General features: G+C 33.3%; 1 protein-coding gene across 4 annotated transcripts in view; it reads right to left on the reverse strand.

Moving 5' to 3' along the window:
• Positions 1-22998, reverse strand: part of EFEMP1 (EGF containing fibulin extracellular matrix protein 1) — a 66508-nt gene extending 43510 nt beyond the window's left edge. The window contains exons 1-5 of one of the 4 annotated variants that reach the window (XM_074286969.1): positions 22771-22995; positions 21250-21337; positions 20485-20511; positions 17874-17922; positions 17419-17691 (exon numbers count right to left, since the gene is read on the reverse strand). In XM_074286969.1, the coding sequence (XP_074143070.1) occupies positions 17419-17691; positions 17874-17922; positions 20485-20511; positions 21250-21330 (430 nt within the window). In that variant the 5' untranslated portion in view covers positions 21331-21337; positions 22771-22995. Of the gene's footprint in view, positions 1-17418; positions 17692-17873; positions 17923-20484; positions 20512-21249; positions 21338-22770 lie in introns of all 4 variants that reach the window. The other 3 variants (XM_074286970.1, XM_074286971.1, XM_074286972.1) reach the window with 3 other exon arrangements.
• Positions 22999-23296: the final 298 nt, after the last annotated feature.

Genomic DNA, 23296 nt, shown 5'->3' on the forward strand with positions numbered 1-23296 from the left:
CTGATACTTCCCTACTCTCTTTTCTCCCTCTCTGTATAAACTCGCAACCTGTTTCACTTTCTGAACTGGGCATTGCACCCTCAGTAGCAATTATAATCTAAAGTGTCTAGGTACTCCTTCCTCAAATCCCTCCTTTCTCTATTTCATATTCCACACAAAATGATGTTTCTAAAGGACAGGTATGACCATGTCATTAAGTGATCTCCTGTGGCTCCCTATTAAATCAAAGTTCAAATAGGATTTTATCTTTATCTAATACTTTTTATATTTTCATTTTTTTGGTATATAAAATAGATACATTAATACTACATTTAATTATTAGTATTGTACTATAGGTATATAACTTAAAAATAAACAAATATGCATACACACATATCTATCTATCTATCTATCTATCTATATATTGGAGAATATGTTACAAAAATTTTTATGCTATCTTTTCACCCTAGAGAAAATTCTAATCTCAGGCCTTTCTCTCCTTACTGGTGACTCCATTTCAGGAAGGAATTCAACCATGCTTTGCCTCATTCATGCCTTGAATTTCCATATATCTCTTCATTCTTCTTGTTAGCCACTATGTGCCCCTCCCAGGTCCCTTATTTGTGTTATCTTCATTAGAATATAAGTTCCTTGAGGAATTAAGTTCTTTGTCCTGTTTTCTTTTATTTGTATAAAAATACCTATACATAATAAGTGCTTATTATATACTGTACCAATTTGTCAATATGATTAAAAAATTTTGAAGACCTCTGGATTAAATGACTGTTGATTTGCCCACAATCACTCAGCTGGTCTATGTCAGAGGAGGAATTGAAATGAAGTCTTCAGTCTCCAATGTTAGTGCTCTATTATCTATGCCATCACAATTGCATAACATCTCTCTTCTCTCTGCCTTCTCTCACCTCTATTCTATACATCTCTTATTTTTCATCTCTTTCTGTGTACAGAAAACAAATAAAAAGGTTATCAAATCTGGTCTCCATTTTCAAATGGTTCTTGACAATTGAATGCAGAAATAAATGTCAGTTCCTAACAGGAATCCTAAAGTTTATTTGGTGTTTTAAAAATGGCACAAAACAAAGTATAGATGTTGAATAAGTATTAAATAAGAGAAAACATAACATATTTGTTAATCATTGTTTTCAACCTTCTTAGCCAGTCAAATTTTAACAACAGTAAAATCCATTTATTTAAGATTTATGCTTTTCCCCCTTAGCTTGTTTCCTTGAGAAATATTTTAAGTAGGGTCTGCCTCTTAAATAGGTTTCTCCATGAAAATGTGGATATTGATAATTCTATTTTAGTGGAATATAAACTTCTTGAGGGTAAATGTTGTTTCATTTTTTAAAAATTTCATATTCTCAGCACCATGTGTGGCATGAATTCGGCATCAAATAAATGCTTGTTTAATTGAATTATCATAAGATTATTTGATAGATCTTATTTATAGCTACTAGAGATTTAAGATCCGTTACAGCAGGACAATATTTCTTTCCATGATTATCATAGTACTACTCTTTCCTCTTTGTAGTATTTTTTTTCTTTTTCCTATTTTCTTTTTCTTATTTTTCCCATTCTCTGTGCTGTCATGTTCCAAAGTAAGGAGCCCACACTAGGTTATAATACAATGATTTATATTTTATATTTTGCTTCTCTCTAGTTCCATAGATTGCTAACACAATGGTGACCATTTTTTTCAGCTTCCTTTGTCTTTTGTCTACTAGCCTCTGAATTTATATTTCTCCAAATCAGTTCAATTCAGCATTGCAGAAACCATTCAGAAGAGAAAAGAGAAGGAATTTGTATAGTTAGATATGAGACCTTATAATGCCATCAACACAATATGGTATATATATTTATCTATCCAGCTTGGCACTTAAATTTAGTTACCAGAAGAGTTTGATTCTCCTGCAAAAACTTTTAACTCTTTCCAAATGTTGCTTATATAGTTAAGGGATTTATCTAACTGATAGGAGATAAAAGAATTCTTTTTCTTTCCCACTTGGAAAATTTAATGAAATTTCTTTCCTAGTAAGCAAAACTTTGACCAAATGATGTGTAGCATCTCCTTCAATAATTTTAAAGTTTAAAGAAATTTATCTAGTTTAACCAGAAAAGATGCAAAGCTTTCCCTGTTGTTTCAATCAATACTATAAATTCCTTCTTTAATTTTTAAAGAAAGCAAATGATTAAAAGGAATCTATAATAATTTATGAATTTAGTAATTTTAGAACATTAATGAAAGAACAGGAAATATTATTTTAAATTTATTACATTCCAAAAATGCTAAACAATGAAACTAGCATAAATATGAGCTAATCCCTAAGTAGGATGAAAAAAAATCTCATTGATTTTTCTAATGAAGACAAAAGGGGATCTTGTCAGGCAGCTAGTCTAATAGTGTCCAATAAATTGAGCTACCACAGATGGCTAGTGACTTTAGAGTGGAATATTGCTTTATTAGAAAATCCTCATGGGATATTGGTATCTACTGTAAAGTCAAGCCATAGAGGAAAATGCTGTTAGCATTCTAAATTTAATATGGAGGTTAAATTATTCATAAATTCCTTAAAAAGAGTAAAAGAAAAAGGCAAACAAAATGTTTTCATAAATTTTCAAATAAATTGTTTACAACTGGAGACATTTTGTAAGTAAAATTATGAAACATTAGGTATTTTCTTGGTCAAGATTAAGAAAGCAGATTATGTCAGATAAATAACTTAATAAGGAATGAGAACTGCTTTGGGGCTAGGTGAGTTTGTGAGCTAGATGTTGCTAAAAAACCACAAAAACAGCAAGAAAAAATAAGATCCTGGTGAGATTTTGGAAATGGACAAAGATAAGTACATACCATAAAACTTTGTGATTAATAGTTCTTCTGCTTATTCCTTGACCTGAAACTTGCAGCAGGAAAACAGGGATCATTGCATACATAACTGAACAGGAGGATTAAATTATCATGAATGACTAGATTTTTCTACTTATGCTTAATGAATGGAATTCTGTTCCTAAATGTCTCCTGATGATTAAACTTTTATAAGTCCAAAGAATAAAAGAGCTCTGAAGATATCAGTTCTCAGAATATTATTTTCTATTTTATTATATAAAGTTTTACCATAATTTCAATTGTTTGATTAAAAAAATATTTTGCAGGAGGAAATACACGTTTGCCTGTGAGGGTTGAAGTTGGATATTTCTTAAGGACAAAATTAAAGAAATTGGATAATAATGTTTCATTATTTGAGATGAGACAATTTGTCTTCAGAGGTAATATTTCTATTTTTGCCTCTATCTAAACCTGTTTTTAAAGTTATTTTACATTGGATGACCTTTCTGACATTTAATAGGAATCCTTGCACTGGTTGAGAAAAACTATATGGTAGCTGTCCAAGGTGCCCCTTTTTCTTTTGATAGATCATATTACTTTGGAGTTTTAACATCATATTTAGCAAAAAATACAATTTAGAGAAAAGTTAAGTTGATTACCATGTACCCATTTATTATATCATTTTAGTCAGTATAATTTCAGATAATATAAGTTCTTTGTGCATATAAATGAGTGTGTGTGTGTGTGTGTGTGTGTGTGTGTGTTACATATAAATGCGACTGTAAATAAGCTAAATTTAGGCAAGGAAAGAAGGCATTAATCTTGAATGAATAAATGGTCTTCTAAAATATTTTATAAAATTTTTTTCTGGATAGATTCTGAGATCAGGGATCTTTTGATACCAGGCCTTGAACTAGCTACTCATGAAAAGGTACAACATATCCAGTCTTATTAATGTGGCTGTGGATATTTTAGACAATAAAATCTATGGAAAAGCCCATGTATGCTGAAACAATAAGGATTAGAATAACAGGTATATTTAAATAATACTACAAGACTGGGCAAGTTAAATTTTGTTGAAAGCCTGATTACTGAATAATCTTCCAAGAACTGGGTATATGGTTTGAAGTAGGGTAGCCCTCCCAAACAGAATTAATTAGTAAGATTACCTATTATCTCTTTCTTTATGGTATTTAATATTGTTGACTATCACTTCTTCATAGATTCTTCTCACATAGTTTTTGTGATACTGCTCTGATATGAATCTCTTTCTGTCTGCTAGATTGATCTCTTTTCTGGCTTTATCATTCTCACCTTATCTTCTCTGCATATGTTCATCCAGGGCTGTCTTGAGCCCTCTTCCCTTTATACTTCCCATGATATCATCAGTACTCATGGTTCAATACCTTCTTTGTAGATATTACTTAAATCTACATATTTAGTCCCAATCTCTCTCTTAAGGTCCATTTTTATAACTCCAACCATTTGCTGGATTGTCCAACTGGATATCCCAAAAGCAAACCAAACTCAATATGTCCAAAATAGAACTCATTGTTTTTTCTCCTTAACTTATCTTTTCTCTTAATTTTCTTAAACTTGTCAAGGGCACCAGCATTCTTCCTACTTAGGAGTCAGCTTTGACACTGACTCACCTTCCTTTACCCAATCAGATTCCAAGCCTTATCAATTTTACCTTTTTTTTTTTCGGTATTTCTTGCATGTGTCTATTTCTTTCTAATCATATCATAACTGCTATAGTTCATAGTCTCATGACTTCTCATCTATTTCAATAATCTCCTAATTGGTCTCCTCTTCAGTTTCTAGTCTCCAATTTATCCTCCACACAACTACCAATTGATATTTCTAAATGAAAAATCTAACCATGTCATTCCTCTTTAAAAAGCTTTAGTGATACCCTAGGGATTATAGACTAAAATAGAAACTTTAAGGTAAAAATTTAATGTTAAACAAAACGTTTAACTCTTAATACCCTTCACAATTTGGCTTCAGACCTTTGCTAGGCTGACTACTTATTATTCTTCCTCATATCATATACCTTTTGTTCCAGCCTACTTGCTGTTCACTCCATACATTCCATTCCAACTGCTGTTGTCTGTCTCCTAATTCCTAGAATGCTTTCTCTTTTGACTTCTACCTCTTGGAGACCTTTAGTCCCTTCAAGACTCAGCTTGAGCTACCTCTCTCAAAAGGCCTTTCCTTATTTCTCCACTTTGTACTGCCCACCCCCTTCATTTTGTCCTTATTTTTCATAGCATCAGAATGTAAAATTAAAAGAGATGATAATATTTCACTGTTGTCACTATATTTCCAATGCCTGGGATATAGTTGTCATTTAATAAACATTTATTATTGATGGACATACACCAAATATTTATTTATCTTTGAACATGTTATGTTCTTCAGTGGAATATTAGCTCTTGATGGCAAGAACAATTTCACTTGTTCATTTGTATTATTAGCACCTAGCACAAAACTTAGTATATATAGTGTCCATAGATAATAAATGTTGTTTGGTGACCTCAGAACTAAAGTAACAATTTTAAGAATTCTATAGCAGATTTTTAAAAATGGAGTTTGTACTAGTATGTTTACAGACTTGGAAATATTAGAAAATATTATTAGTAAGATTAGAAAATTGAAATATTGTGGAATATTGTTGAGCTGGATCTGCTTTCAATGGAGATATCATAGAAATACTCATAGAATGATACCTTTTTTTTTTTAGGAATCTAGGATGTAGACAGCAAAATGTTTTACAAATAAATTAGAATTAGTTACCTAAAACTATTTATATATAGGAGATTCAGATTGTGTCACAACATGACTCTAAAAAGCAACCCTGAGAAATTGTTTTAAGGGTTCCAAGTGAAGTGGAATAAGAGTAATCTATAATCTCTTCTCCTTTTTCTTTACAATATGCTTTCCCTCCATCAAGCAGAACAATTGTTTGGAATGGGAAAAAATGAATTTACCTGTGGAGATTTAAAGAAGAGACTATACACAAAAAAGTGATGGCAAATCCTCTCCTTGTTCACTTCAGTGTGGCCCATGCAAACCTACAGTGGTTTTGTTTTATTTTTTATTTTTTTTACAAGTATCAACCCTATTCTAGGTCTAGAATTCTATTCCTTTTGGCTTCTTTGGTCCCTGAGGAAAGCAGATCCCATCTATCTGGGCCCCAGGTCATTTGTTCAGAAGTAGATCAAAACTGTTCTCCTTACAGTCAGATGAATCTTAATTAAATAACTTCATTGGACTTTTTTCACCAAAATTTCCATGCATTACTTTATTTCACATTCTGTGATCCAAGAAAAAAAACCAAGATCAGCTACTCCTATCCATTTCTTCTTATTTCTACTTTTCAAAGATTATTATGCATATTTTCTCTCAAAGCTTGAAATGATTTAACAATTCTCTTAGAGTTAATCAGCCTTGTGAATGGCATAGAGAACAGTGAATTTCAAAATCTCTCTCTCTTTAGTTCAAACACTGGTATAAATTATAGGTATAACAAAAAAACTTGCCAGCTTCAGCTGGAATGGGACTATACACAGTTCTTCTATGATGGGGATAGAAAAAATTTTGGCTATATAGATCATTTATTGAATTTCATGATTTCCATAAGTGGCTTATCTGAAACACAAAGGAACATCCATTTTTTCCTAATTTCTCATCTTGTTCTGGGATGCAGATAGATTTTATCATAGCATATTAGAATTAGAAGAGACCTCAAAGAGCATTTCACTTTAGAGTTTAGAATACTAAATTTTACATAGGTTAGTTAAGTCATTCCTCTATCACACATTTATTAGTGGTGAAGCAAGAATTATAATTCAGATCTTTAAACTTAACAATCCTTTTACACTTCCCTAGTTGATTCACTATGTCACTTCCCATTAGCAGCTTTTCCAAATCATTTAATCCTCCTTCAAATATTTTATGGCAAAATCTCCCCCCACCTAATTCTCTTAGTTGAAGTGTTTACTTCATTCATCACCAAAAAAGTTGAGGCCATTTGCTAAGAATCCCCTCTTTTCTTCTCATCTCACATCACTCAGATATCCTCCCTTTGATATTTCTTCCTTCATCCCTATGTCATATGAAAAGATGGTTTTTCTTCTTGCCAAGATTATATACATGTTATATATACACACAAGGTTATATATATATTTACATACATACATACATACACACACAATATTTACACATGTATCTTTGATCCCATTCCATCCTGTCTTCTGAAAAAGATTTTCCCTTCTATCATCCTTACGTTTTCACTAATCTTCAGTCTCTCCCTGTCTACTAGCTCCTTCTCTCCCACTTACAAGTACTTTCATGTACTATCTTGTCAAGGCCTTTCCTGATCATCTCTCTACCTCCAATTATTAATGCCTTCTGATTTTATCTAATTTTTACACTGTACATATGATACGTACACATTGTATTTGCATGTTGTTTCTTCCAATAGAATGTGAGCTCTTTGAGCAGAACGACTATGTTTTTTCCTTTTTCTATATGCCAAGCCCTCAGCACAATATCTGGCAAACAGTAAATGCTTAATGTATGCTTGATGACTGGCTAATAATACATTCTGTGCTGTCAAAATGAATATTTTTGCATTGTATTTAGGCTACTTCCAAGATGCTCTCCTAAAAGTCCTTTCTCTGCTACAAAGTACTGCCAACATATGAAAGTTACAGGAAATCAGGACTCAAAGGCAATAACACAGTTAGATGATGGCTTGGTCCTCTCCCCAGACTTGTCCTAATATAAATGGCTGCCCAAAGCAGATTCCTGGCTTACCTCAAAATTTCAGGATGTGCTTTCCTTGTTTGTCCCAACTCAGGCTTTAGGTAAGAGGAGTAGAGCCCGTTTCAGATACCAGGAGACAACATATAATTTTTTTTTTGTATTTTTGTGTAAATGTGTTACATCTTATACATGTCATTTCTTATACTGTTCTATGTAACTGTTACTTAACTACTGTATTAACATTTTAACTTTTTTTTGTATGTTTATATTATTTCCCCCTTATAAATAATAAATTCTAACACAGCATCTTATCTTTAATAGAAGTTCAATTAGTATTTGTCTTTAATTGAATTAAGTTCTTCCATGTAAGTCCCACTGCAATGAGACATAATGGTGTAGTAGCACTGCACTTGAAGAAAGAGCCAGATTCAAATTCTGCCTCTGACTTACTATATGAATAGCCTTAGGCAAATAACAACCTCCCTCTACTTATCTTCTTCATTAGTAAACTGAGATGTTTGGACTAGGCCAAGTCTTCTGACTAAATCTATGATCCTATAATCCCATGAACACAACATGCTAAGGCAAAAAGGATTGTAATTTGCATACAAGGAATGAGTATACATACCTACAAAATCATGTATCCTTGAAATACTGCATTAATTAAAAAAATGACAATCTATCAGGATTTCATCCAATGCAGTTGATCTTTTTTATTCTTGAAGTTAACTTAATCATCAGTTATTTAGCATCCAACAGCTTTTACTAGATGCATATTTAACAATCTTTTTATTGATTCTATTCAAAAGCTTCTGAGTTTGTTCAGGATATGATTAAATGGCTTGATAAAGTGTTTTCTTCTCAGTTTAAATTTGTAACCATATGGAAACTATAGCAATAAACCATCCATGCTAAGACTAGGATCTGTGCACTGTGACTCCCTTTCATATAATTTCCTCACCCTCAGCTTTATTAAATGTTTGCAATCATTTATTTAGGTTATACTACAAGGCTATAATTATGTCTAAATGTTTTGTAATGACATGATTTCTTCTGCTAATTTTGGAGCAGCTTTATTTTTCAGCATGCAATTTATAGTTACTGCCTGGAAAAAACATGCGGATGAGTTTTAGAAGTAGAATAAATTATATGTTTGTGCATTTGTGCAAAACCAAGCACATGTGGGAAAAATCCAGTTTACTTTTTGGTTTTAAAGAAGAAAACTGCCAATAATTCAGCAAGTGCAAGGGTACTTCTTATAGGCTGGACCACTTGTTGATTTCTAGAAACAAAATATTGAGGCTTTCTCCTAGAGAAAGTAATAATAAGCAAAGACCACTGCACATTCCTGAGGTTATCCAGGCTTGCAGTTTTTGCTAAAATCTGCTTCTCATTGCTACTATTATATGATGAGATTTCATTTTACAGCTTATGTTAACTAGTTTTAACAAGAATTTTCTCCCATTATTAGAAAATAAATCTTTTAACAAAACTGAACAGATGATATAGCAAATGAAAACGCTTCAGATACTTGACAACTCAATTGTAAACAGTCAATCATAATTAAACTAGATATCTCTTTTGTTCTTTGAAATTAGATATACTACACTGACAAGATGAAAGGTGCAAGGTTGAGTTTGAGTTCTCCCTGCAGGCTATTTGCCTTCCTTAGAATAATCAGCATAGTATAAAGCAAAGATTACTAGATTTAGTGTCAAAGAAGCAACTTCAAATCTTTGCTCTTTCACCAACTCCTAGTGCAACATTTTTTTGGGTCTCAGTTTCTTCATCTGTATAAAATGACTGTTTTGGGTTATGTAAGTAAGGTTTCTTTCAACTCCAAGTCTATTTCTGATGAATAAAACACAAAAAGAGATCATCTCATTGTATCATTTATCTTAAGGGAAAGAGTTGAAAAAAAATTCTATTACACAACTCATCAGCATGACTAGAAAAACAACTAAGAAATGAAAACCCAACTCAAGTCACATTGCTCATGGAATACAGAAAGATGACAACACTTGCTGGTTTGTGAGATGCCCATTTTTGTGGCTTACATCCAAAAACCTCATTCCCATGATTCAGGGAGTAATTACATGCTTCTAACAAATTCTCAGAATATCTATGCTGTAGCTCAGATTTTAAAGTCAGACTATTGGCAATCAAAGCCAGTACTCAGTAGCCAGGTCAGAGAATCAAACAGGATTGCTAATTGACTGTTCAGAGGCAAGGAACAGTGAATAAGCAGATTATGCCAATATTCTTTGCTCCTCTTTCCTAAACCAACTGATGATAGAGTTTTTACCTCTGATCTACTTTTTAAAGACCTGTTTATACCTTCCTGAAGTTAAGATTGGTTTGCTAGAAGGAAAATAGCAGGGTTTTTTTTGAGAATTGTGCAGAAATGAGACATCCTCTTTATGTCTTTGATATTCCTCCTTTCTACTGAAATCACCAATGTCCAACTTTCTGATGAAAATTCCCAATTTGCTTCCATGTATAATTATATAATAGTTCATCACTAAATAAGCACAAATATTTTAAAGCAAAAGAACATTATAAATAAAAGAAATTATAAAATTTACTTTTTAAATATGACATCAAAATTTTAGAACTAACAATTGTGACTTAACATTCCATGTTTAATAGCTATAATCCTAAAAATTAAAATCTGTAATACATAAAGTTTTAATGAATTTTTAAGTTCAGAAAGATTTAACCAAAAAAGCACTGAGATGCTTTAGGTAGGCTAAACACTCATTTTATTGTATTTTTCAATACTTTTTTTGGTTAATACTATAATTTACCCAATTATAGCAGAGAGTTTCTCTCCTTAGTATATAGTTTCTAATTTCAAAGCTCTATGCTATACTATGTAATTATACATACCAAAAATTAGGTATTTTCCCTACAAAAAATGAACTGAGCTAACTAGACTACAACAACATTATTGTGGATCAACAGTAAGGCAATGTAGAAAGCTATTTGGAAATGATAACCTCAGGTATGCTAAACTACTTGGGTACACTGTAATTTTAAAAATCCTTTCTGTATTGTTAGGTAACTTTAAGTTGCAAATTAAAGAAGTCAAAGTGGGACTTTTTCAACCTCTAAGAAGTACCATACATGTTAGTTCAAGTTTCTTTCTTCCTTTCTTTTCTTTTCTTTTCTTTTTTTTTTTTTAAGAGTAGAACAGTGGCTAAGATCTTCTTTCCTTTACAAAACAATATTTTAGCTTTCTTTTTGTCTGTAAAGGAAATATCACAAGATAATAGATGATCCCAGAAGGCATAAAAATTTAATCACTGAGGATAATCTCCTTAACATCTTAGACTTTTTACCAGAGGCCAGCCCTTTTGAGCTTTCAGATTGTTCCTTAGTCACAGATGGTAAAAATCCACCAATCAATAAATATTCAACTGAATACTATGTATGAAGTTGGGGGAATAAAAACTTCATCTAATTGGAGATTTGATAAATAAATCAGAATGTTCATTTTGGAAATGTAAAATTTTCATGTGTAGCAATCTGAAATGGTAGTGCTAACTGAAGTTTTACATGTATGTAAGGAGATATTACTACTACGATATCCTGTAGGCATGAAAGGATCCATTTGGAATGGCCCAAGTATAGATTAATTTATTTCAGGGCTCAATAAACCCCCTCAACAATGAAGTTCATTTAAACAAAAATGGTGTTAAAATAATTATATTGTCAGATTTTACTTTTAAGTAATGAAGAGGGTTTTTGTTCATTTTAATGAATTCAAAATTTAAAAATCATTAATTAAAGAAAGCCTTGAATGAAAGCTTTGATTTACTTTTCCCTGGATGGTAACATAATATATTAGCTTGCATATAGGCTCATTTATTAACAAGCAAGCTTCTCAGAAGTATAGTTTTCTTTTATATTTTGAAACTTGGCAATATTTTGTATTTGTACTCTCATGCTCAGTTTGTTTATATTTCCTTAAAAAAACCCTTAATCAACTTTGATTATATGACCTGGAGAAGGAGTATAATGGCAAACATAATAAGAAATGATAGACATTAGAAATCACTTCTATTTTGGCCATAGAATCTCTTCTATGTAGATTTATAAACAGAACATCTGATGTTTAATGAATTTATAACACTTTCAGCTAAACATGAAGAACTGACTTAGGAAAAGAGAGAAAATTGTTCAGCATGACCTATACTTTTTGCTTGGAATTTTTTCCTTGTTTCATACTCCAGAGTGACAGCTAACATAAGTTCTCAGATTGATGCAAAAGACTAGTACAAATTAAGTTCCCTCCCCCCCCAATTTGTCATGTTTTGACATGCCTTCCCTGGTTGGGAAATGAATCTAAGTATTTAAGTTTAAGAAGGTCTTTTCTGGATTGTAGCCTCACAGGGATGTGTATTAAGAGAAAGTGAATCATGGCAACTGAGAACTTTGTTACTTAATCTGTCGATTTATTTCAATGGGGACTTGAAGCATTTCTATGAGCAGATAGATAATTTGAATGGGTGATATGTGCAGTGGAGAGAGATATGGGTTTGGAGTTGATAAAATCTTCCACTATACTAACTGTGTGACTCTCTAAGCCACATATTCTTCATAATAAAATTTACAGCATCAGCTCAAAGGGTAATTATGAGAGTCAAACGAGAAACTTTAAAGTACTACATTATAGCATTTCAAATAAATATAAATAAATAAATAAAGGTGCTTTAAATAATTGTACTATAAAGTACTATATAATTCCATGGAAGATCTGACTAGGAGCAGTCCAATATAATTCAGATAAAACTGCCCATCATTCTATCAAGTAGCATTGTAATTCCTCCAAAAACAGTGCCTTCTCTTTTTTGGTGAACACTTAATGTACTCCAAGTTTTCTACCACTCCCCAGGCTGGCTTTCATCTCTTTTATATGCTTTTCCCTCCCATAAAAATGTAAGCTGTTAAAAAAATGTAAGCTGTTTGAGGACAAGAACTATCTTTCTCTTGTATTTGTTGTGCTTAGTGCAGTGTGTGGTATAGTGCTTAATAAAAGTCAACTATTTGACTTCATTATAGAGCTTTCTAGTAAATCCTCATCAAGACATTCAAGAAATTTATAAGCTACTCATGGAAAATCAGGGAAAGATTTCAGGTGGGGTTTCAGGTCCTGAGGAAACTACTGTGGTCTACCTAAATCCAGGGACTCTGGGATTTAGAGAAAATCAAAAAACATAAATGGTACCAGTCATTTGGGTCAAAGGCTGACTGGTGCCAAAATGAGGCACTCTGGGCCTCCAGTCCCTAGCCACCAGGCATTACATTTGGAGAGGTTAAGCCAGGGAGCATCTAGGTTATTAGGTTGATCAAAAGGGTTTCTAATTGCTGTGGACAATGGATGACTAATGTATGAAGCCCTGAGTACCACCAACTTTAGGCAAAACTGTGGCTAAGGTGAAGTTTTTCTTTGGCATTCTCCTTCTTTCCTTTTCAGGGTTCATTTATTCTTTACTCTCCAGGTGGCCTCATGCTGACCAAGATCCTTGGCAGCAGTGCCTCCCCCCCAGGCTTGCTCTCCCAAGTGACAGCGCCAGGGCTCAAACCTAGTTTCTTGAATCTAAGGACAGTAGTCTTTCTATTCAAAAGCTGCTTGCACATAGGAACAAAATTTAAATTGGCCTAATTAATTATGTAAACATTTGTTTTTAAAATTAAGTCATTAGATGAAAGAAATCTGTAAACATATGTAGATCTATCTATCTATCATCTATCTATCTATCTATCTATCTATCTATCTATCTATCTATCTATCTATTTTTCTACTTGTGTATTCCCCATATTCCCTCCACCCCTACTCCCTAGTGGTCAGAGTCTATTTTTCTCCCACTGCCCAGTGGTTTGATAATTTTATTTCATTTTTCACAATCAAGCTTCTATCTTTTGAAAAAATTATGAGTAACACAAAAAAAGAGACTGAGAACAAACATTTTTTCCTAGTCTTAAACTGGGTATTTTCAATTATACAGAAAGGGGTACATTAAGATAATTTATATATTGCAAAAATATTGAGAACTAAGTAAAAGTTTAGATATAGAGCAAAATTAGCATAATTGGCAATTTTCCTTTACTTTTTGATTCATTTAATAGCAAAGTTGTTAAAGCATCGAAATGGGTCAGCTGGTAGAGTACTGGACCTGGAATCAGGAAAACCTAAGTTCAAGTTCAGTGTTAGATATTTAGAAGCTATGTGATCCTAGGCAAGTCATTTAACTTGTTTGCTTCAATTTCCTCATTTATAAAATAGGGATAATAATAGCATCCCTCTCCTAGTTTTGTGAGAATAAAATGGGATATTTGGAAAGTGCTTAGCAAATCTTCAAGTGATATATATATATGTAAAATATATATATACATATATACAATATATATACATATATAATGTATATACATACATATAACATATATAAAATATATATATGTATATATGTCTATATGATAGCTATTGTAATATTGTAATATAAACTAATTTAGTAAAAGATTTTTGTAATCTATATTAGACATGTGTCGTTAAATTGTATAAATCTTGCTTACTTCCAAAAAATTAAAATTTTTGCATGGTTAGAGAATAAGCCATTATTTCTTGGGAGAGTTTTGTTGGTTGTTGTCATGGAACCTGCACTGTACAAAAACAATTTGTACATGGTTGTATGTACTATCTTTTGCTTCTTTAATTTCATTTATTTAAACTCCCTTTTAAAACTAAAAATTTTGTAAAAAGATTATTTACATGTTAAAAGTACAATTTGTGGTAATGGAAAGTTTCATTTTCTTTATATACATAGTTTTTCTCATTGGAAAATCTTTCTGTGGGTTGCTACTGTACATTCTTGTGGTGAAAGTTTGCTCAGGAAGCCAGTGAGAAATGTTATTCATATTCTACACTGTGTTAAAATTCTCTTATTTTCCCATGAAAACTAAAAAAACTGGAAAAACAAAATAAAGGTATTAGAAATTCATAGAGCTCATTTCACTATATATTCAGATTTTATGACTGTTTTTCATTCAAATGTTAATTGTCAGTAAGAAAATCAATGACTAAATAAAAAAAGTATCTCAGATAATTTATCAAAAAGCATATCAATACAATTACCTTATTAAATTTTATTTTTAAATTGCTAACTTAAAATTTAATAGAGAATTCATTTAAGTAGGAAGCTAATATGGACTTATCAGCATATAACTTATAAAATGTTCTTAGTTTTAAGACATTTTGTGCCAATGAACTCCACCTGTTGAAAAATTCTATGGGGAAATGAGAGATACTTTTAATGCCAATGTGACTCATCTTTAGGCATTCATTCATTCATTTATTTGAAGGCATTGGCTCATGGTAAATGTGCTTGCATTACCAGATACGACCAGGCAATACTTAAAAGGGAGTGGGCATCTTTATTAAAGCAAAAGGCTCTTCAAACTCCAATATGATGTCAGTAATATAGGTCCTCAGAGTGTACTATTGTTTTAAACAAAGGTCCCCACACGTTCACATTGGTTATAAAATATTATTTAGTGCTGCTGGACTGGAATGAGAATGTCATACATCTGTAGGCAATTAGAAGAAGCTGGATTGCACGTTTGATTAAATAATAAGACAAGCCTAAGTGTGACTCTTCTTAAGTTAGTCAGATTCCCTTGACAGATTAGCCAGTTGTTATCATATGAAATAACCCCTTTTTAACAACAATTAAGTAAATCCACATTTATAGGAGCTTTGCAAAACTGTAAAGTGGGAAGAAATCCAATTTAAGCCTTAAGTCATCCCAAAGATTTTTCATCTTTCTTGAAAATTATACAGACCTTATTCTTCCCTTCCCTATTACAAAATGGATTAGAAAGAAAATCATTTTGGTTGGAAATACTAGTGTGCACTCAATCAATCAACAGTTATTTATTAGGTTCATGCTATATGTCAAGTATTTAATGGTCTAGATTACAAAATAATTTTTCTCCAAATTGAGTTTAGTGAGAGTTTTTTTTTAATTCTCAAATAGTAGGGAATAAATTTTTAGTACTTGAAATTTTTCATTGAAAAAATATGATTTCGAGGTATTCTCAATAATGTCAAATGGTGACCTTACAATATAACTGATGGATAAGCAGAGTTTTATACCAGTTTTATTCCTAGTTTTAATACCAGGAATGCTTGATTATAACCTCCTTATGTCTCTTTTCTTTCCTTTGGATTCTAGGCCAAAGTCTTTATGTACCTTATAGATCACTTACCAATGGTATCAGTTGGAATGAGTGATTGTATATATCCTTGAAAATTATCACTTTAAAAAAAACCCCTGTAGTTGATACAATGATACAAACATACCTAAAATTCAAGGCATTGAAAACAATTGAGCACTTATAAAAGTGAATTATACTCTTTGAAAAAAAAGTTATAGTAAAATCTTCATTAAACCTAACACCAAGCTTACCAAATTATGTATTTAAATAATAGAAAAAATTTATATGTTTGCAACAAACTCAGGACACTTTGTCAGATGTTACTATAATGTACATTATCAGTTCATCAACTTAATTTCCATCCCATGTGACATAATCTTTGAATTAAATATACTGGACACCATGCAGATGTTTAAGAATTCATCATCAATATCTAAATACTGACTCATAGAAGTAACAAAAAACAGATGCTAATATGAAGAATCCTCTGAAAAGTGACACAATCCCATTACCAGTCAGTACATGAAGTGGGAATACTTTAGAATAAAAAAAGGCAGATGATGATGGATTTTACAGATGTTGATCCTTCACTGAATGGGGCATTCTAAATTGCAGTATCTTTTGAGTAAGATACATACATTAAATGAATAGTCATAATGACCAAATACTATTGAATGAGAAATAATTTCATAGGTGGCTCAAGGGGATAGGTTTGAGAATGCTTAATATGTTGGCTGTACTCTCACTTTCACATTTAGGACAATGCAAAGCAGTGCATTTTCACAAGGAGTAATAGTACTTTACTATAGATTACTGGAAAGTAGTAGTCCTCCTGAGTCCATGTTGGTAGAGAATGGAAATGGAAGTACAGTATCACTAAGTCACAGACATATCTGTGTAAGGAGACTTACATTGCTATGGATGACAAGTAGTTAGGCACTCTTTAGCTTGTCCTGACTTCAGTCATGCTCCTATCATGTCTATACAATTAATGATTAGGTTTATTGGAGCAGTCAATCTCTAAGGCACTGTTCAGATGAGCAATAACTTGTGTGTGGCAACAATTAAAAGAGTTGTTCTTAGGAAGGGAAAGAGGGGAAATAGACATAAAAATCTTTCATCACGGACTTATTATTTGGTAAATGGCCTATATCTCTTCCAAACACCAGGTTCTTATCAGCTTTGTAAGTTTAACTTTACTATTGTTGCCACAGTGACACAGAGATAAATGCTCTTTATAAAAATAAACAAAAAACCAGGGAGACAATGCCAATGGTGCAAGTGATACAAATGAAATGTGGTCAAATCAAACTTTTAAAATACATTCATAAATATGGGTGGGGTAAGAGGAGATCATTCAGTGGAAATATGGAACATGATTCCTGTTCCTGAGATTCAAAGGAAAAAAATTAATAACTAATGAAAAAACAACATCTTACAAATATAAGGGTGACACTGTTGAATGGCACTATATCAAATTCCAGATGGATAAATTGATAACTACTAATAAAATAGTTGTCTATGTGACCTAGTCTTATCAAAAGTAATGATAAATATTTTAATATTTAAATGTAAATATTTAAAAAGGAATACACACTTACCCTGGCACACATTCTGCTCACTTGGTTCATACCCTGCCACACACTGAATCTGATGAGGAGGATGGGAAGTCATGCGTTGTGGATCAGCTGGGGTCCTTCGAATGACAAAGTTATTTCTTCCTGCAGGGACTTCTGGGGTTCTTTCAGGCTGTGAAGGCTCATTATTGACAATAATTTGAGCTGTTCTAGGTAAGCAGAGGTATCCACCATAGTGGTTTACACATTTCATTCCTCCTTTGCAGGCATCTGGGACAATTTCACATTCATCAATATCTGTAGTCAATAATGATAATAATACAAGTCAGGAAAGTGGGGAAAAGATTTTTTCAAGCATGACACTTTTCAGGTACATGTCATACTTTTTCTCAATAATAAACTTAAAAATAAAATAAATTGCTCATGAAAAGAAAAATGCAAAATTAAGTTAAAATTTAAAGCTTTTAGAATTCATTTACCTTTGCATTGCTGCCTTATAGGATCCCATTCATATCCATCTGTACATTGCTGTGTATGAGACATCAAAAAATGAGTCCATAAAATAGTTAATTACTGCATACTTTCCTTTAAAACATTCTGAAACACCATTCTTCTGTTATAGTGATTCTCTGTCTTTGTCAAGAATCTATGATAAGATGGGTATTTTAGGAAGAACTTTTGGGAAGAAGTCAGGTAAGCTTGCAAAGTGGGCTTGCCTTTTAATAGTCAAAGTTAACTTTCTTTTCAATTCTAATCATTTTTCTGTTGTTTCAACTTTACTGACCACTTTCTTAGAGTTTTCTTCATTTGACCAAAATGACACTAATGACTCAGATCTAATTTTTTGATTCTTCTTTCTGACCTTTTTGTTGATTTTTCTTTCTCCCACTGTGGAAATTGCCCCAAAGTTCATTCTTTCAGAGTTTTTTTTTCCTCCTCTCTAGAGTTATATTTTTGGAGAGCTCATCTACTTTTATGCATCCAGTGACCATTTTTATTAAATAACTGCAAAATCCATCTAAACTCAGCTTTTCACCATCTCACCATTTACCTATCTGTAGTCACTTACAGGTAAATATCCTGTAGATGGATATGTTCCTAATACTGATAGTTTAATAATGTGAAAATTAACCATATCATTGACCTTCTAAATCTGTCTCCCCCCAATATCAGTGACTTCATTTGTCTCTTGGTATTCTAGAGTTATTGTGACTCTTCCTCAAACTCCAAATTCCTCTATTTCTATAGAACTTTCTAGATCTGCTAAATTTTTGGATTTCATTGTCTCCTATTCAAATATATTCCATTTCTATAATCATTGCATCAATCATGAGTCATCATACCTGAACAACAGATTCCTAGCTTGTAACTCTATTTCTCAGAGTTGTAGGACTCAAATGAGGTATCTTTACAGCACTGAGCAATTTTTAAAGTTATTTTTTCTTTAAGGCTCTAGGTGGCATTTTGGATAGAGCACCAGGGTTGGAATCAGGAAAACTCATCTTCATGAGTTCAAATCCAGTCTCAGACATTTACTCACTCTGTGACTCTGGGCAATCACTTAACCCTGTTTGTCTCAGTTTCCTCAACTGTAAAATGAGCTGGAGAAGGAAATGGCAAACTACTCTAATTAATCTTTGCCAAGAAAACCCCAGATGGGGTCACAAAGAGTCAGATGTAACTGAAATGACTCAACAAAAACAACACCCTTTATATACTTGCCAGTAGAAAAGTTCCCAAATAACAAATCAACTCTTTGTCCAGAAACTTGTGAAGTGCCATCTCAATTTATCATTTAATTCACCCCTTTTAGCCTAACCCATTCATCCTATCCAACCTCCTTTCTCTGCTATCTTTAATACTCTACATGAGCTATTCTGCTCTCTTCATAATTTCTTGTACATTTTGTATCTTTCCATTTTCATGCCACTGCTCATGCTCTTTCTAAAATTAACTCATTTCTCAACTCTTAATTTCTTTCATTTACTCCATTCAAAAACCAGATCAAATCCAATCTTCACATGTTCTCTAACCTGAGATTATTATCTTGCTTTAGTATGTATACTGTTACACTATTTGTACAAGGGACATGAAGTATATTCTTCCTAACCCATCATCCTCCAGTAGTAGCTAACAATAACTGCTTATCGAATGGAAGGGAATGTTTGTCAAAGCCTTTTGTTAAGTGTCCTCTTAATGAGAGAAAGCTGATTCACACAAGTAATTGGTATGATATTTAAAATTTAACATGGTAAACATGCTTTCCCAGTTAGTTTTAGGTACTTAATATGATCTTTTATATAGAAATACTTGTGAGCATATGCTAGATCAAATCTAGTATTAATATGAGCCATGAACAAGTACAGGCTTAGTATAACAAGTACAAAAATTGTTGTACTTAGGAAGTCTTCTATTATGCATGAAGAGTCAATTCTAAGTCAAGAATTTGAAATTACTATATACTCTTTAAAAATCCACAGATACGGCTGCTAAGGTTGAAAAAGATTTAAATGATTAGTAAAATGAGACAAGATAAATGAATTACAAGTATTCACTTACAAGACAATCATTCTTTAGTTTATGTTAACTAACAAATTAAAGCAATAGTATTTTATTAAATAATTGGATAAAGGGAAATAAAATTTAATTTTAGCTTTCTGAAAGAATGACTTTGGGTGAATTAATAAGTGAATATTAAGGTTTAGAGATTAAGAAAAGGAGATGCATTAATTTAGTATTTTTCTGACCTGGCTTAGGCCCAGGAGAGGAAGAAATTATCATTTGATTTATAAAATTAATAAATCATTCATATTAAATTGTGTTTCATTAAAATTAACCTAAATATACAAAGATACCTTGCCAGAAAAAATTAGCATTTTGAGGATTACATGGTATTAAAAATGGTGATCTTTATTATCATATACTTACATTAAAGAAAATTTTTAAAATTTACAGAATATTTGGAATTTAGTAAATTTGCAAGTTGGAATGAACTGTTTTTGATCATTTTAAGCCAGGGCAAATGTTATTATTTTCTTCATAACACTGATTATTAGAAAGCAGAATACACAAGCAGGGTGAAAAACTTACCGGAAGTGAGGCAGTCTCGACCCTCCTCTGTTCTTACCACATCAATTTCCCGGCAAAGGGAGGAGTGAGAAGATATTTCCAATATTTTATTAACCATTGGTCATAGCCATACAATTATTTTCTCAAAGAAATACTGGAAATTTTATGCATTATGACAAAAATTTCATTTAACCTATTTATACAAAATATATTTAAAAAAAACTTTTTACACAACACTAGTTTTGACTAACACAAGTTTTTCACAAAGGGGAGCCTTTAAATGCATCAAAACATTTGACTTTACTGTTGGCATTATTAAACACACATATCCCTTAACATATTTAATAAACTAGTTAGTGTTCCTTCATCTGAGAAATGCAATTAGATGAACAAATTATCTAAGGAGCTTCTGTAATATTTTATTTGGGAGCAATCTGTGACTAAATTTTTGGTTTTACCAGTCAGTATGTGATTTCCTACTTACCCTTTCAAGTTTTTTTTCTGGTTTAATGAATATGTCTAGATAGTATAAATACCTTTCCTTTTAGTTTATAAATCAGTTTTTTTCTTGCGTTGCTAACATATTTTGTTCTTATCTCATTTCATGATACAAACACACATTTGAAAGGTCTGCCTCCATGCTGGAGTATTGTTTAATTCATTACACACATTATGTTAAAGACTGCAGGGAATAATCCCACATCTGTTGCCAGAGGTAGGTAATTTCTCTCTTGTATTACAAAATCTCTCTAAACTGAAGTTATCTGGAATTCCATCAAACCTTACCGTGTATGTGATAGTCTCCTCAGTTTCCTGTGACCTTACAAGAGCAAGAGTCAAAGTGGTCAGGACCAGTATTTTCAACATCCTGAATCTCAAAGGAAACACAAGAAAAATGGATTTTTTACTATCTTTGCTGATTGAAAGGACAAGAGGGGATATAATGTAACTTCTAAATTACATAGAGAATAAAAGGCAGAAGAGACTGAGTCTACTATACCGAATTGAGAATTAGATTTTTCATCTTCCCCTACTACACCCTTCCCTTTTCCCCAAATAGACATTCACTAGCATAAAAGCATCAGAAAGCCTTTGTACACTGTGTAGTATCCATTACCTGACAGACAACATATATATATATATATGTATATATATATATATATATATATATATATAATGTATGTACACTGGTTATTACACCTAGAGGGAGAATTAACCACAATCTATTTCAAAGGAGATAATGTGAATTATTATTACTAGTCTTTTGGAGAAAAGAGGTGTGAGTGTAGGGGTATTTTTAACCCCTCAGGTTTCTTAAAGCTTTTCACTATCTTTCTAATAACTGGCTGCAAAGCCAAGCAAAGTCCCTGGGGGGGGGGGGGGGAAGCACCACATTTCCTTAATTTGGGATTTTTTTTAGAGATCTCCTAAGCATTTTCTTCCCTCCCCCTACTTGTTACTCACCCATCTTGATAGAGCCCTCCCTTGGCAGCTCCCTCCTCCTCCGCACAAATTCTCCCAGTGGAGTTTCCACAGAGATTCCCAGCTAACAGCTAACAGCCTTACAAGCCCCACGCAAAGCAGATAAGAAACCCAGAGGGCTGTTCTCCCTTGTTCACCCGAGAATTCGACCGTAGCCTCCAAGCAGAGGGCACATTAAAAGGCATTACAAGGGTATCCCCCGGTTGGGGGTCGGGAGGGTTGCGGGGTCGACTGGATGAGATCTGGGCGGGCATGCGGAGGTGTTTTCCAGCTTCTTTGGGGGAACCAGTTTAACTTCACAGGGCAAAGTCACAGAACTAAGCGCTCCTACTTTTAATTAACTCAGTTCTAGAAGGACAAGAGTACTCTCACATTGATATGCATACATAACCTACAAGCACATGCATACGCAAGCAATCAGAAATATGAAAACCGTTTTTACATCCGCGCAAACTTGCTGATTTACATGCACACATATTGTATGAAAAAAAGCACACTAATGTACATACAGGCTTGGGTGCACAGATCAATTCCGATGTATGGATTCGTAGTCTGAACTACCAGCTAACCCTAAACACCTATAAATACAAACACACACACACATGCGCGCGTGAACACACCTGATACCTAAACTCTTAACTTGTGCAGAAAGCTACAGGGATCTGTGTGCCAGCAGAGTGGCTCCCACACATCCGCAATGCAAATCCCAATTTCTCACCAGTACTCCACCTAAGAACTGGGGCACACTCGGATGTTTGTGCTTTGCAAACGCTCGGGAGCTAACTAAACACTAAAAGCCTGATGATTACTCCAGGGGGCTCTTACCTGCAGGGGTGCGTTTTCCCCTCCAGCCCGGGGCAGGAAAGGTGTGTGCGATGCAGGGCGAAGTAAGATGGGTCTGAGCTGATGAGGTCTGGCAGAGCAGAAGGAGGAGGAGGAAGAGGAGAGAGGGAGGGAAAGGGGGAGGGAACGGAGGGAGGCGCAGGGCCGGTGCAAGTGAGGCAGCCCTTACGGGAGACAGCGGCTCAGTTCTCCGCGCGCTCTCGCCCCGGCCGGCGCGCGCCCTCCTCCTCTGCCTCCTTGGTTTCCTCAGACTCGCCCGCTCCGCCTCCCCACACCCTGCTCCTGGCGCCTCAGCTCCTTCCCACCATCCCCCCTTCTCCCCCCTTCTAGTTCACCTTCGGCTTCTTCCCACTTTCCTTCCCTCCCTTGAGCTTTGCCTTTCGGGGAACTATAAAATGTAGGCTGGACAGAGGCACATTTGGCTATGTTTTCTCGTGGTTTGAAATAAGACCTCATTTTTCTCCAGTCCTTCAGTTAAAAACATGCCCATGTATATGTGTGTGTGTAT

This window comes from Sminthopsis crassicaudata, chromosome 2, assembly GCF_048593235.1.
Source record: "Sminthopsis crassicaudata isolate SCR6 chromosome 2, ASM4859323v1, whole genome shotgun sequence".
NCBI classification, from domain to species: Eukaryota; Metazoa; Chordata; class Mammalia; order Dasyuromorphia; family Dasyuridae; genus Sminthopsis; species Sminthopsis crassicaudata.